At 40.2% G+C, this 15,833-nt stretch overlaps 1 protein-coding gene across 4 annotated transcripts in view; it reads left to right on the top strand.

The window, feature by feature from the left end:
• Window positions 1-14,227, top strand: part of DCLK3 (doublecortin like kinase 3) — a 46,160-nt gene extending 31,933 nt beyond the window's left edge. For 3 of the 4 annotated variants that reach the window (XM_048950404.1, XM_048950403.1, XM_048950405.1), the window contains exons 3-5: window positions 7,856-7,988; window positions 9,057-9,224; window positions 10,550-14,227. In XM_048950404.1, the coding sequence (XP_048806361.1) occupies window positions 7,856-7,988; window positions 9,057-9,224; window positions 10,550-10,746 (498 nt within the window). In that variant the 3' untranslated portion in view covers window positions 10,747-14,227. The remainder of the gene's footprint in view (window positions 1-7,855; window positions 7,989-9,056; window positions 9,225-10,549) is intronic. The other variant, XR_007378034.1, reaches the window with a different exon arrangement.
• The last annotated feature ends 1,606 nt before the right edge of the window (window positions 14,228-15,833 follow it).

Raw genomic sequence — 15,833 nt, 5'->3', positions numbered from 1 at the left:
GCCAAACACTGTGCAGGAGTCGCATTTATTTTCCTTTTTATTATGGATGTTTGAATAGTTTTATGCAAAGAATATGCAGAGAGAATACACTGTCGCAGAACTGCTTGGGAAAGTGAATGCAACCTTGAAATGAAATTAGCTTTTCAGATCGTTTTGCATACATCTACATTATGCTGCAGATGATGATGTTTGCAAGTAGAAATTCAAATGAAAATAGCCTGGCTTTCAGGGCTAGTGAATATTTGTATTTTTCTGAAATTCTACCATGCTGTTTGTCATCTGGATTTAGATACCCAAGCTTCAGTGTTTTGCATTCACAAAGCATGTACTGAATCATAAGCTGTTTTCCTTGCGGATCAAAATTAAGAAGTGACATTAGCAATTTTGATACATTTGGTAGAGTTCTTGTCCACTGCAGTCACCCATCCTGAAGAGCACTGTGGTAGTCCTCTACTGTAGTGATTTCTATATGTTTTTCTTCTATCACGTTCTTTGTATCCGTCGCTGAAGTAGGAGACTTACTCTCATGTAAATATGCACGGAAATGTTTTCAATATTGACTCTTGGTATGACACCCATTATAGGAGTGTGAAAATAAACAACTGTTCCTTGCCAGTCATTTGTTACGCTCTTCTCCTAGGTTCCAAATTTCATCGCAGGCAGTCATCAAATATTTGCTTTTCTCTAACAGAGCTAATTTGATCTGCTGATGGAAGATTGTAGTTAGCCAAAAAAGGATAATAGACAATTTAGTCCTATGTGCCAGTCAGTTCCTTAAGGGAATTAATGTTAGCAAGTGTGAATTTCTGGAGAAAGGCAGCAGTGTAGCCTGTAGGCTGTGCAGAGGTGGAACAAAGCTGGGCCTGTAAGGTTTGTATCCAGACCGTTTGATTAACCAATGGTGTCTGTATTTGGTCCTGCTACACATTCTGATTAGTCTGACAAAAATGCTTAAGTGGTGTGTTTGCATAAGTAAAAGGGAGTGCAAGTAGCTGGTTTGCAGAAATAAGTATGGTTCTGGACCCTGCCATCTTCCCTTGTTCTGCTATTAGAGCAAAATTTTACTCACACCTGAAGGAATTTCTTCCAGAAGCTGATTTTCAATTATAAGCCATATTCTGCTCCTTCCTCTTTACTGAAATTAATCTGGTGCATATGAAACATATGAGACCAGATGCTTCTCTGTGTATCATGAGTAATCTTCACAGTGATACAGTAAGTGTAAAGAGAGGCATGGTTCAGGTCTCATCTGATGGTTTTCACTTGTAGTTCACAGCACTGCCATGCAAAGATCCATGGGCAGTGGCACAAAAGTCATTATGTTGCCTGCTCTGGCTGCAAGCACAGAAAATGTGTTTGCAAGGACAGCCTTGCCCCCCACTATTGAGGTATTTTGTCATGTAAGAACTGCATTACAAACAAAACAAGAAAGAACATTTTTCCTCTTCTGGTTTCACCTTGTTTGTTAATTGGTTGAATAGCTGTTTTAGAAACAGCTTTTTTTTTTTTTTTAGTTAGTGTATTCAACAAGTCAAATGAGTCTGTAGATTGTTGGTAATATTGGCTAGCTCATCATGTATCTAACAAGTACCCCTAAAAATACAGGCCATTTGAGCAGGTGTCTGGCTTTCTGAATTTTAGTGTGCTGACTCCTTAGAGTAGAAGGACAGCTCCAGTTGAGCTTAGTGACAGCCAGAGCTGAACCATAACAACCATTTGTGAAGCAAATTTTATCTGCTGTTATTGGGCGAAGGGCTGGAAGCTGTCTGCTGGAAGTGCTGACATCCTGCAATGTCTCCTTTTTGTCCTTGGTTCTGGGATAGCTCTTGCTTCACTTCACATTGTTACACCACAGATTTCTGTCTCAGTTGGTCTCCCTAGGCAATTTGTGCACAGAGGACAGAAATAGGCCCTTACTTTTTCAATGAATAATTTAGGTTGGAAAAGATCTTCAAGATCATAAAGTCTGACCATCTCCTAACTCTAAGAATTCCTCCTCTAAAACCTCTCCCTTAATACCATGTCCACATGGCTCTTAATTACCTACAGGAATGGCAACTGTCATCTCTCTGGGCAGCTTGTTCCAATGCCTCATCACCCTATCTGTGAAGGAGTTCTTCCTAATATCCAATCTAATCTAGTCCAGAGGTTTGATGAAAATAAGCAGCTGGGGAAAGAAGAGAAACTATTTCCCTCCTTACAGAGGAAAAGGTGCAAATACATTTTGATGTCTAGTGAATTGTGAAATTGTTCACACAGGAACTAGAAACCTGATTTTACTGGTTTGCTATGCTATTCCTGTTGCTCTTAGGGCAATATTCTCTGGTTAAAGACTTCTGTGACAGCCCTCCAGTATTCTTTTTGCCTTTCTCTCTCCGTCTTAGAATCATAGAATCATAGAATCACCAAGGTTGGAAAAGACCTAAAAGATCACCCAGTCCAACCGTTCACCTATTCCCAATAGCTCCTACTAAACCATGTCCCTCAACGCAACATCCAGTCTTTCCTTGAACACCCCCAGGCTCGGTGATTCCACCACCTCCCTGGGCATCCATTCCAGTGCCTGACCACCCTTTCTGAAAAGTAATACTTCCTCATGTCCAGCCTGAATTTCCCCTGGCGTAGCTTGAAACCATTCCCCCTGGTCCTATCACTAATGACACGAGAGAAGAGGCCGACCCCCAGCTCACTACAACCTCCCTTCGGGAAGTTATAGAGAGCAATAAGGTCTCCCCTGAGCCTCCTCTTCTCCAGGCTGAACATTCCCAGCTCCTTCAGCCTCTCCTCATATGGCCTGTGTTCCAGACCCCTCACCAGCTTCGTTGCCCTTCTTTGAACACGTTCCAGGGCCTCAATATCTTTCTTGCAGTGAGGGGCCCAAAACTGGACACAGTACTCGAGGTGCGGCCTCACTAATGCTGAATATAGGGGAACAATCACCTCTCTGCTCCTGCTTGCAACACTGTTTCTGATGCAAGCCAGGATGCCATTGGCCTTCTTGGCCACCTGGGCACACTGTTGGCTCGTGTTCAGCCGAGCATCAATCAATACCCCCAGGTCCATTTCCTCTACGCAGTCCTCCAGCCACACCGCCCCAAGCCTGTAGCGTCGCCTGGGGTTGTTGTGGCCGAAGTGCAGGACCCAGCATTTGGCCTTGTTGAAACTCATCCCATTGGCTCCAGCCCAGCTCAAAGTCTTCCAGTCTTCCATTACTGTGTCTGCTCACAGCTTTCAAACTCCTTGCAGCATAGCTGTGAGGCAGAAAGGTGGTGACTTGTGCTACCAAAACAAAATCTGTGTGACAGCTGGTGTGAAGACACCTGCTTTGAAACCCACCCTTTCTACTAACAGAATCACCTGGCATAGGATTAAATGTTCAGCAAGAAAGCCTTTGCTACCAAGCTTCTGCAGTGTGGTGTATTTGGTCTCACAAAATAAGGTGGGCCCTTCTTTAGGGCTAACTGGAAATGCATGGGAGTGAAATTTCCTAACTAGATTTTTAGCTAGGGGCTGCTGTTTAATGTCACAGGTGTCTTGTGGGTCAAAAACTTAGTATAGAGAATCTTTTTCCAGGTTAAAACTGTAGAAAATGTAAAGCCACATCCCTGTCCCCTTTTTTTTGATGTTGGGCATGCATATTTCTGTATTTGTGACTTATATCCTTGTGCCAGTCCCAAGCACACTAATAGTGTTGTAGCTGCTTATGAATTTGAGTTTCTTTCTCTTCCTGCTCCTCCTCTTTTCTTCATATTTTCATGTGTATGACACTGTGAAGTGTAACTGTGAAGTTTTATGAAGTGACTTTGGTTTTGTGACACTATTTACAAATACAAAAAACGCTGTCACAGTTTTCCAAGTGCATTGGAGTTAAAATCCTGTTTAACTGTAGAATCAGAAAATGGCTTGGGTTGGAATGGCCCTTAAAGGTCATCTAGTTCCAATACCATTGCTGTAGGCAGAGTTGCCAACTGCTATCTCAGGATGCCCAGAGCTCCATCCAGCCTGGCATTAAATAGGTTTCATGGATGGGGCATCCACTGGGCAACCTGTTCCAGTGCCTTACCACCCTCTAGAAGATCTCCTAATATCTAAATCTCCACTCTTTTAGTTTAAAGCTGTTCCTCTTTGTCTTTTCACTATCAGACTGTAAAAAGTCAATCTCTCTGCTGCTTATAAGCTCCCTTTAAGTACTGCAAAGCTGCACTGATGTTTTCCCAGAGTCTTCTCATCTCTAAGCTGAACAAGCCCGGCTTTTTTTTTTTGTAGGAGAGTTTCTCCAGCACTCTGATCATCTTCACGGCCTTCTTATGGGCCTGTTGCAAAAGCTCCACATCCGTCCTGTGTTGGTAGCTCCAGCCTGTACACAAGTAGTTTATACAAGGCCTCACAAGGACAGAGCAGAGGGGGGCAGTCACCTCCCTTGCTCTGCTGGCCACCCCTTTTCTGACACAGCCCAGGATACAGTAGTGCAAATGCACAATGTTAGCTCGTGTCAAGCTTCTCATTTACTGGGACCACCAAGTTCTCTGCAGGGCTGCTTTCAATGAGTTCTGTTCCCTGTCTGTGAGCATATCTGGGATTGCCTCGACCAAAGTGCAACATCTTGCACTTGGCCTTGTTGAATCTCATTAACTGCACCACTCAGCTTAGCGTCATCAGCAAACTTGCTGAGGGTATGCTCAGTATGCCTGTCTAAGTCATTGATAAAGACATTAAAAAAAGAAAAAAAAGTGTCCTGCTTTCAGGTGCTTTCAGTATGATAAACCTAGGCAGCTTATTTTCTGAGATATTTCTTCATGAGAGATGGAGAGATTCTTCTGTCTACCAGTGTGGGATGACTGAAAGCTCCAGTGCGTAAGAAGTGCTTTCTCCTTAGCTCTTGTAGTAATATGCAAGAAGTCCCATGGATCAGCTTGATTTCATTATGTTGATGTGAGGAATCTGGACTATGAAACACACATGCATAAAGAGGAATATTAATGTTTTAAATCATCTTTTAAACACCCTGATGGATTTCCCAGTGTAGATACGAAAACAAACAAGAACTTTGGAGTTATCAGCAAACAGAAAAAAAGGAAAAGACCAGATTTATCCCTTTTTGAAAACAAGCTTTGTTTTGTATTAGTATAATGTAATCTTTCAGGTGTATGGCTAGAAATCCACAGACAATATTTAGATATCCTGTGTTCAAGAGAGTAGCAAGCATTTCTGATTCCCTTTGATCTGGGGCTACCACTGCTGGCTTACCTTGCAGCTGAATGGCACAAGTACTTGTTTGGCTTAAGCTGGCCATCTGTTGACAAGGTGTATTTGAATGCTGCTCTTCCTCATCTCAATTAGCTCTTTAGGCAGGTAAGATGAGGCAGCTCTTTTGGAAGAACTTGTGGAACCATTTTTGTGTAGTCTTGAATACAGATGCTGTAACAAGTATCGTGGTAAAGGCAATATGACCCTCTAATGTTAGAGCTTTTGCTTTGCACCATTTCAAGGCATATATGGCAGAAGTCAGGGGTTAGATCTCTTTTGAGAAGAGATTTCTGTGTTACTCTGTAAGTAAACGCTCAAGAGGGAATATCCTGAGAAGCCTTTCTTTGAAAGAAGCATATTTGCCTCAGTTTCTGTTTTGCTGCCAGGTGATGGAAAGGTGAACTGGAGAACACAACATTTGGGATGAAGTGTATGCCCAGTTGGTCTGTGCTGCCCTTGAGTTATTTTGAGTGAGGATGCTGAGGAGTTCTATGCTGAGGTTTCCAGACGTGCTGACAGATTTCATGCTGTCTTAAAAATTATTATCATAAAGCTGTGAAAATATATCTACGTTGCATGGTGTTCCTGGCTGTTCGGTGAAATAAAAGGGAAGTTCAGTGATTTTTGTCCTCACAAACATGTGGTGCAGTATTGCCACCTTGTGCTCTGATGTGAGATTAGGGCTATGGCTTTCTTGTAAAAAGTGTAACTGTATATTTCAAGCAAAATTACTACTGGCTTTTACGGGTTGGACTTCAGACCTGTATATTCTCCCCTTGCTGATTTGATTAAAAGAAACAAGCCAAAAAACTCAATTGTATAAACTTTCCAGGGTTATTAGTCCTGGTGCAGTGCAGGATATTAGTTGAAATTCCATGTGTGACACTATTTCCTTATGTAATTTGAAGATCCTTATATACATGGTCAAAAAGTGTATTTGTGCTCACGTAGCACGTATGAAATTGAGTATTTCAATTGTGATTTTTTTTTCTTGTAACTTTCTACCACTGTTGACCACATTATTAAAATATTGATTTTGTGGATAGATGCTGCTCTAGAAAATAACTGGTATTTGTTTTTCATTTTTGTTAGCTGTGGAGCCTACATTGTGATGACAAAAAAAACCTTCATGAAATTAACAAATTCAATAGAAGAGAAGGTAGCATTTTATCTTTGTCCTACGGAAGCTTTGTCTGCACAGCTCTAGACAACTTCTTCACACTGAGAAACCCTTCATTTTTCTTTAAACAGGAAAAAAACCTCGAAAGTTTTTGTTTAGTTACAACTGGAAGAGTGCTTACAGCTTCTGTAAGGAAGATAAATGGGAATTAATTGGCTGTAATGTAGGGCAGTGCAAATTTTATCGTGTCTGTACTCCTAGTTATAAAAGAGCATCTTGAATTTTTGGCTGCCTCAAGCACTGCCTGATGGCAAAGTATGAGGTGTTAAAGCCTGAAGCATTCCTGTCACATCATATTCTGCTCTGTCTGTTCAAAACCTGAAAACAGATTTTCTTGGTTTTCCTGTAGTCACATGAAGTCCTTTTGCCTCGCAGTTAGAGACAGGTAATTTCTCATTAAAAATGTTTTTGTTTTTTACTTAAAGAATATTTGAGTTTCAGTAACCAGCGTTAAAGAACCGATGTGTTTGATTATCCTGCTACCTTATTCATGACTTGACCTTTCAGTACTTTCTCTCAAAGTAATGTTTCATTAGCTGCATTACAAATTAATGCTAAACACTCATGCACACAGAATTAGAATCTGTGCGGATGCAGGAGGTGGAAACTGCTGGAAAGACGTGCTGGAGAGCATTCTGTTGGATCAATTTTTCCTGCTCTTACTGTGTGATTACGGTGACTCTCATTTTCAGGGCAGCAGGTATTTGCAGAGTAATTTGAAAAGAAAATAAAACACTTCCTTCAACCTCGTTTCTCACTTCAGATCAGCAATGCAGGAAGGCTTTTCAGATGTTTGCATAAAATCTGTGGCATATTTGGAAATACCACTTTAATAAAATCATAGAATGGGGTTGAAAAAGACCTTCAAGATCATCAAGTTCAACCATGGGCCTAACTTAGCAAGTTCCATTACTAAACCGTGTCCTTCAGTGAAGCTTAGATGTATCTCTTAAACCTCTCCAGAGGTGGGGACTCCACCACTTCCCTGAGCAGCCCATTCCAACACCTGACCATTCCTTTTGTAGAGAAATTCTGATGCTCACTCTAAACCTGTCTTGGTACATCTTGAGGCCCACAGTTTTCCTCTTCACTTTCATAAGGGGGAAAAATAAATCTTTGCTTTATTCCCCTTTGATTTCAGTCTTCTTCCTTTTCATTTCTTGGAAATGCGTGCCAGAACTTGTAGAGCAAAGTTGTCCTTTTCCATTAGTGCTTTTCCTCCTAACTACATGTGCCATCTATTTATGTGGAAAGAGAAAAGTTTCTGAATACTGTTTGTCAAAATGTGGTTTCCATTTCATTCTCTTTTACTTGCAGGTACCGTTACTAGAACCTCTTACTCTCTGCTACTAAAGTACTACTTCCTTTATCTACCAGGCAATCTTAAAATGCCTGCAAACTAAATATTTATTTTTTCATTGAGTATAGGTTCAGCACAACGCAGATAAGTCTACTACCCTGAAACTAGCAGATTTTGGCCTTGCAAAGCTGGTTACAAAACCCATATTTACTGTGTGTGGAACACCAACCTATGTTGCCCCTGAGATACTTGCTGAGAAGGGTGAGTGTATAAATCTCTGATTTCTGGCAAGTCATAAAATTACTTCTAACCTTGCAGTCATGGAAATATTCCAGAATGTTTCAACCTACTGGTAGGTTGGCTGGCAGCAAAATCTATGAAAGGATAAAACACTTATTAGCTTTTGAAAAATACAAGCAGGGCATCAGTCATATTTTCTTTATTAAGGTCTATGTGATATATAGCTGTGATTTTTGAAGCAGATAAGGCATTTGAAGCAGACAAAGCATTACAGCATCATAGATAATGATTGCTGAAATTGGGGAAAGAAGCAAAATTTTATCTTGGAACATTAGGATGGTCACCCTTGTTTCGTGTCTGTAACTCAAACAGTTTTTCAAGGCCCTGTAATAGTGCAAAAGGATGTTGAACACATATGTTAAACTTATTTCACGAACCAAAGCATGGTTTACATCAGAGAGAATTTTTGGTATTTAATATCCAGAAAGATTCAGACCTGGAAAGGAGTCAATTTTTATTAATTACTCAAGAAAAGCTATTTCTGCGTCTTGTTCTGTGGAGCTGGGTTGCACATCTCATACTGCGTTACATTTCAGTGGAAACTTGGCACTCTCTTAATTCTTTTTTTTCTTCTTAAAAATAATGAGAGAGCTATTTCGGAAATATATCCTGCATGTTTCTCAATTAGTCCCCAGTTGACTCTGGTCTTGTTAGATAACACTTGTGAAACATGCTGGAGAAGAGAGGCATTGTGTGAGAACTGTGATTATTAACAGGGAGGATCAGCTTGCAAGTGTGGTGTACCAGCCACTTATTCTTCTGCTGACCTCGTCTTTTTTAGAAACTGGGCAAAGCTTCTCTGTTTCTTTGAGGATGGAATGAAAAAAGAAATAGTTCCTTACCAATTATGAGAAGAAGGTTGTTTTTTTTTGACTGTCTTCTTTCCTCTTCCCCACCCTCCCTCAAAAAAGCAAAATAAACCAAACAAAAAAAAACCCCAACCAACTAAAACAACCAAAAAACACCCCAATAAAACACTGAAACTTCCAGTAAAAGATAATTAGCTGTGATTTGTTTTTTCTTCCTTAGGCTATGGGCTTGAAGTAGATATGTGGGCAGCTGGTGTGATCCTTTACATTCTGCTCTGTGGTTTTCCCCCGTTTCGCAGTCAGGAGCGTGATCAAGAAGAGCTGTTTCAAATCATACAGCTGGGTCACTATGAGTTCCTTTCCCCATACTGGGACAATATTTCTGCAGGTAAGATTCATGTATACCAGTTCTGAAAATTGATAAAGTTCTTACCTAGAGTGGCTTGAACGCATTAAACTCCTCTTTTCTTCAGAATAGTGATTTTGGTGGATTTTGGAGTATATTACAAATATACTTGTTTTATATGATTACATGTTTTACGTGTGAATTTAATCCTCTCAAAGTAGCATCTGCTGTGAATATGAATATCAGGTCTGATTTATACAACAGATTGCTCCCTTTCTGAGGCAAGAACAAAGATTTTGCTCTCCTTATTTGTAAGAATTGCCCTTGAAGAACAAAAGGCATCAAAATTATCTCCAGGCTTATGTTGCATTATTGTAAAGATGTGTGTAAAAGAATCTCAAAAGCTGAGAATCAAGTTCTTGCTCTGCAGAACGCAGTGTGAGTTTTCTGTGGAGATCATTTTTGAGGTCGTTTCTTTCCTCTTGCAGGCTAGTAGTGTCTTTTCTGCACTCTTCAAAATCCAACACCCCAAAACCCACCTCTCCTATTATCTTTTAGAAACCGTGCTCAACAGTGCTGTATGACTTCTACGTTCTTTGAGGGACAAGATACCCAATGCTAATTCCTGTGAATTAGAACACCTAGCCATATGCCTTCAGGATGCCTTCACGATTCAATTCCCTTCCCTTTCTTCTGTCATCGTTCAGGGGAGATTGGAATCAGTAAAGAATGTACTGGAGTTCTAACATCTCCTGTCACTAGTTCTAGATCCAGTTGCTACAATACCTCCGGGGGATGGCCATTAAAAAAATATCATTATCACAGAATCACCAAGGTTGGAAAAGACCTACAAGGTCATCCAGTCCAACCATCCGCCTTTTACCAATAGTTCTCACTACACCATGTCCCTCAACACAAAATCTAGATGTTCCTTGAACTCCTCCAGGGTCGGTGACTCCACTGCCTCCCTGTGCAGCCCATTCCAGTGCCTGACCACTCTTTCAGAGGAGTACTATTTCCTAACATTCAACCTGAATCTCCCCTGGTGCAGCTTGAAGCCATTCCCTCTAGTCCTATCACCAGTTACACAAGAGAAGAGGCCGACCCCCAGCTCACTGCAGTCTCCCTTCAGATAGTTATAGAGAGCAGTGAGGTCTCCCCTGAGCCTCCTCTTCTCCAGACTGAACAATCCCAGCTCCTTCAGCTGCTCCTCATAAGACCTGTGCTCCAGACCCCTCACCAGCTTTGTTGCCCTTCTTTGAACACGCGTTATGATAAAACTAATAAGAAAAATGAGGACCTTTTATTAGGCGTAACTCTCAGAGTCATAACATTGCTTTTCTTTTCCGCTCTTTCTTTCATAACAGCAGCAAAAGACCTCATTACCAGGCTGTTGATAGTGGATCCCCAGAAGCGCTACACAGCACGGCAAGTACTTCAGCATCCTTGGATCAGAACAGCTGGAAAAACTAACAACAGAAATTTGCAAAGGGAAGTAACGATAAATATTGAGCGTCATTTCCGGACCCAGCGCCGGAAGGAGGCTGTGGATAAAGACACGTGAAATCAATGAGTTCATCTACCCTTCTTTTTTATTAATTAACAAATTATTTATGTTTTCTAAATGGATTTGGCCTTTAGTTCATGGATTTTGCTGGCAATTGCTAATGCCTCTCTTTTGTTTTTGTTGATTCTGAGATTCTGAAGAAGGACAGAGGTCAAATTTGCATCCACCTCCCTGTATTTTTACTTGCAAGTGTCTCTGACAGCAGTGGGTACTAAATATTTCCCAGAAGGTATCTGTTATTTTTCTTTAAATAATGATTTGAACTTAATGTGTATCTTTTTTAGATTACAAATGTTTCTTTTTGTCTAACTTCAGTGATGACTGTGAAATGCTTTCTCTTGTCTCCTTTCGTATGGCATCTTCTTTCATGAGTTCTTCTTTTTGCTTTGGAGTTGTGTTATGTTTGTAGCATTGTCAAAATAGCTGTCTGCTCACACATTTGGCACTAATACTCTGAACTGATTTCTCACCAGTTCCTGCTAGCAATTTAGAAGGTGAGAGAAATATAAATAAATGAATAAATATTTAGCTATAGGATATGTAAGATAAAAAATACTATTTATTAAGTTGTGAGGGGAAAAAGAAATCATTATAGTTGAAATTAGCTATTCTATGATATCTCCCTTGGCAACATCTTTTCATGGGGTGTTCTCGGGATCAGTGTAATAGTTCTGTTAAACTGCTGTAGTTTGTATAGTATGATAGTTTCAGTTCTTTACAAGAAGAGGTGGGAAGATACTATGGCTGATACAGCTTCAAGACTGTAATACCTTTCACAGTGCTTTTCTTCTGTTCTGGAAAGTGGGAAGTTAATGGTGCTGAGGAAGCATTAGTTCTTTTCCCAAAAGTATATTTGTAGAATTTTAACCCAAGCTTTCTTCTCATACTGAATTCTTTCTTAGGAACCATCCACATGGATCTGTGACTTTCTCAAGTTGATGGAGAATAGAGAGCTGGGAAGCTGCTTCTTTGTCTTAAGTTAGCTCTTACCTTCATGGTTTCCCTGTTATCAACACGATTCACAGTTGAATTGCTTTTATACACTTTTCAGTGTAGTTCAACAAACTTCTTTTTTCCAAGTTATCTTTGAGGACTCTATCTCCTCAATTCCACAAGAATGCACAATGGTATGAAATGACATTACAATTCTACTCAGGAAAAACAATTTGTTAGTCTATGGGAAGGTTTCCCAAGGTATGTGTCAAATGCTTCATTGCTTATGTTACTTATAGTTGGAGTTTTTAAGAAATCTGGTGGGGAAGGTTACCATCCAGAGAAAGACCGTGACCTGGGAGATCTTTTGAATCTCAAAACTTTTGGTTAACTAATCGAATTAAAAAAGCACTTCAGTTGTCTGATAACGCTTTGTCCATGAGTTGTATGGTAGCAAATAACACAATAAAACTACCAATTCTACTAGCATCAAGTTCATAGTCTGTAGAATTGAATGAGGGTATTTCAAAATGACAGACGTCAGAGGCATTTTAGAATCAGTAGAAGACTTCCATAACTATAAGAAAGAATATTTCTGCTGAGTGCTAACATTTGTGAACTTTCTGAATTACTAAGTTGTGTGTGATGCCATCATTGTGTTTCTGTTTCAAGCTTTGACAGTTTTGCCTCAAGATTGTAAAGAGAGCAGAGGCAACAGAACTGCGTTTTCAGTCAAGCTGGCTTATTTTTAATACATGTTGGATTGAGGCTTGTTGGGGAATTCAACAATTTGTAAAACAAACAAATCAAAACTGTACTGTGTGCCCAAGTGGTATTTATATTCCATGTCATACCTCTGCTTTGGAGGCCCTGAGTTAAGAAGACTTCTTGAAAAGAAGAATGAATTTAAGAGCTTTCCTATGTGTAACCTCATATTCTAAATGTGTTGTGTTCTTTGATTGCTAGTAATAACATCTCCTGTGCTAATTTGTCTGTCTGGGATATGAAACTATGGAAAAACAGGTTATGATTTGCAATATTATATTTTGTACTTATTTTTAATATAGTAGTTTAGGAATCAAGTTTGAAGTGGGGAAAAACGGAACTATTATCAACAATTAAGCTTAGGGCTTTGATATTGTGTTACAGGTTTCTTTGTTGCCTTTAAGAACCTGTCCACAGCTTTCTTCATGGTGCTCAAGGTAGAGGAGTTGCATGTGATGAATATGAAAGTAATATTTTTTCAAAGATCTTTTTCTCTCACGTTCTATAGGTCCCAGTCTGACCAAATGCAGACAGCACAGTGCGCTGCCACCAGTGTCTGTAAGCACCAATGCTGCTCTGGCAGCACTGAGGGTCTGCTTTGGTTTTGCTAAACATGTGGCACTAAGCCCTCCTTCTTCAGGTTGGAGGCTCAGAAAGCTTCCGGGTGCTTCTCAGGGCTTTTGCCACCTCCTCTTTCTTTCCTACTGAGAAAAATGCCTCTTCCATTGCTTTTAGTGTCCTTTGACTTCTGAGACACCAACATCCAAATATACACTTCATAGAACTGGGTCATCTGTATTTCATTTCCTAGCAACGCCCATGCTTCCAGTCAGTGTTCCTGTTTTCTTTTCACTGTGCTAACACTTGGAATCAAAGCTTTCAGCCACAGCTGTCACAAAAGTCATAGAATCACATAGTATCCCAAGCTGGAACAGACCCACAAGGATCATCAAGTCCAACCCCTGCCCCTATCACACAAAATTCAAAGCCTGTGTCGAAGAGCATTGTCCAAACACTTCTTGAACTTTGGCAGTTTGGGTTGTGCCCACTGCCTTGGGCAGCCTGTTCCCACCGCCTTCTGCTGCAGACCCTGTCCCTAACCCCCAAGCTTCCCCTCCCCTGGCACAGCTCCATGCCGTTCCCTCAGCCTGTCGCTGTCACACAGAGCTCAGCGCTGCCCTCCGCTCCCTGTGAGGAGCTGCAGCCGCCATCGGGCCTCCCCTCAGCTCCTCTGCTCTGGGCTGAGCAAACCAAGGGCCCTCAGCAGCTCCTCACATGTATTGCCCTCCTGACTCTACACCATCTGTAGCACTAGAATGGGTGATTGTAGGTGTGCACAAAGGTACACATGATGTATAATTAAACTGTCAACCTTTCACAAGATGCACTTCCCAAATAGATAAGGTAAGTGGAGGATTCCACTGTCCCTGTAGCCCACAGCCAAAATGGCAATAACAGATATGGCAGGTACACCTATGATGCCGTTTAGAGCGTTATACAGAGATGCAGATTTAATGGTTTTCTGACATCAGCTATTCTGCAAAACTGCATTCTGTCATAGATTTTTGTTGTTGTTGTTGTTGTTAGATACAAATTTATTTAAAAATAGATTTCATTTGGGGAAACAGGCGTAGTATTTTAAATTGAGTTATTTGAGTGTCTGATTCAAAGGAGAGAGTTTCTTAGTTGCTTGTGTATGACTTCTGTTAAAAATGCTCTTTTCCTGAAGGTCTGTAATCTTGATTGAAACTGTAGAAATAAAAATGTATTTAATCTATCAGTGATGTTGTAGAAGAACCTGCCTTTTCTCTGGATGTGGGCATGTGGAATGAAGTGTGTGCTAGTGAGAACCTGTACATGTTCTCATTTATTATGTATTGGTCATTAAAGAGACCACAGCCACCTCACTACTCTTAGAATGACTGCAGGCTGTTAAGAATGACTGACTTTTATGGTAGCCACATGAATTTATTGCTCTGCATTTTAAATGTTATATATATAGGGGGCTAATTAAAACTGATTTAATGCTTTGATGTTAGGGGTATTTCCCATGTTGCTAATAGCTGAAGTCAGAGTCCAGCAATATTTTATTGAAATGAGCCTTGTCACTGCTATGTGTTGTTTGTTCAGAAAGGATGATCCCTTGTATCATCCAGCCTGCTGATTCACTCTGTGCCTTGCTTCATAAACAGGTGTTGTATTCCTGCACAGTTCTGTCTTTTAAGGTGAGAGCTGTTTTGATAGCATAGCAATTAGAAAAATGGAAAAGTTAACAACCCTGAACTGTTACTGCAAGTAAGTTTTGTTTTCTGAATGTGGAATGTGAAATGAAGAACTGAAACAACAAGAAATGTAGAGAAAAGAAAAAAGTATTCCTGCAGTAAGCAAGTCAGCAATCCAAGCAATTGGAGCATTTATTTGCCTGCTAGAAATACAGAGCCATGCAGTCCATTGCTAGAGAGAAATGCTACCACAATCAACTTTCAGAAATTCTTGGAGAATGCTGTACTGAATGAGGAGTGTAGGACTGAATAAGTTCTTTCTAATCACTGGAAGAATGGAGCACATCATATACAAAAGGCTGTTTCTATGTTGTTATTGCTGTGTTGGTAATGCTTTCTAGATTTCAGTGACTACATCATATTGTAAGACTGCCTTTCTTATGGGAACGAAAACGAGCATAAAACATTATAAAAAATGTTTAGTGTCAAAGATCTCAGTGATGGGAATTTTACAGAAAATAGAAGTGTACAATTGTTAACTGCTATGGTGAGGTGTTTAGCAAACCCTATTACTGACTTCTCAAAAGGTGCCCTTCCATCATGATGGACATTTGCAACTACACATCTTGCAGCGTTGACTATTGTAATGATATTGTCAAGCTTCAACATATAAGCTTACCCATGGTGGAATGATGGAACTAAATGGCTCAGATACATTTTATGTGTTTCAGCTTTGCTGGAAGCTTACTGACAAATGTATGTGGTGACTGATGGGTGACTGAAAATTATTACTGACTGGCATTTAAAACAGAAGTTTAATACTGCTCCCTTAAAAATGTAAGCATTTAAGGCTGTTTAGATAAAGGCTAGGACATATTCCAGTGTGTCATTTCAATGTACTTAACAACAACAAAAAAATAGCAACTGTGTAAAGTAGCCCCAAGAAAACTAAGAATATGACTGGAAAAAAAAAAATTGGAAAAAAAAGCAGGAGAAAAAGTTACAACAAAAGCCCCTTTTTTTTTCAGATGGTTGTGTTTTCTTGAAGCAAATCTGCAGAGAAGTCTATCAAAGGTTTAACCAGTGAAATAAATAAATACAAAAGTCATCACTCTCACTGGTGTGTAGAGTTCCTGTGATGGTTCCCCAGTGATCTCAGTGTGC

Source organism: Lagopus muta, chromosome 7 (genome assembly GCF_023343835.1).
Source record: "Lagopus muta isolate bLagMut1 chromosome 7, bLagMut1 primary, whole genome shotgun sequence".
In the NCBI taxonomy this organism is placed as follows: Eukaryota; Metazoa; Chordata; class Aves; order Galliformes; family Phasianidae; genus Lagopus; species Lagopus muta.
The sequence above is the reverse complement of the archived record's forward strand: the minus strand, read 5'-3'. Positions and strand labels throughout refer to the sequence as shown.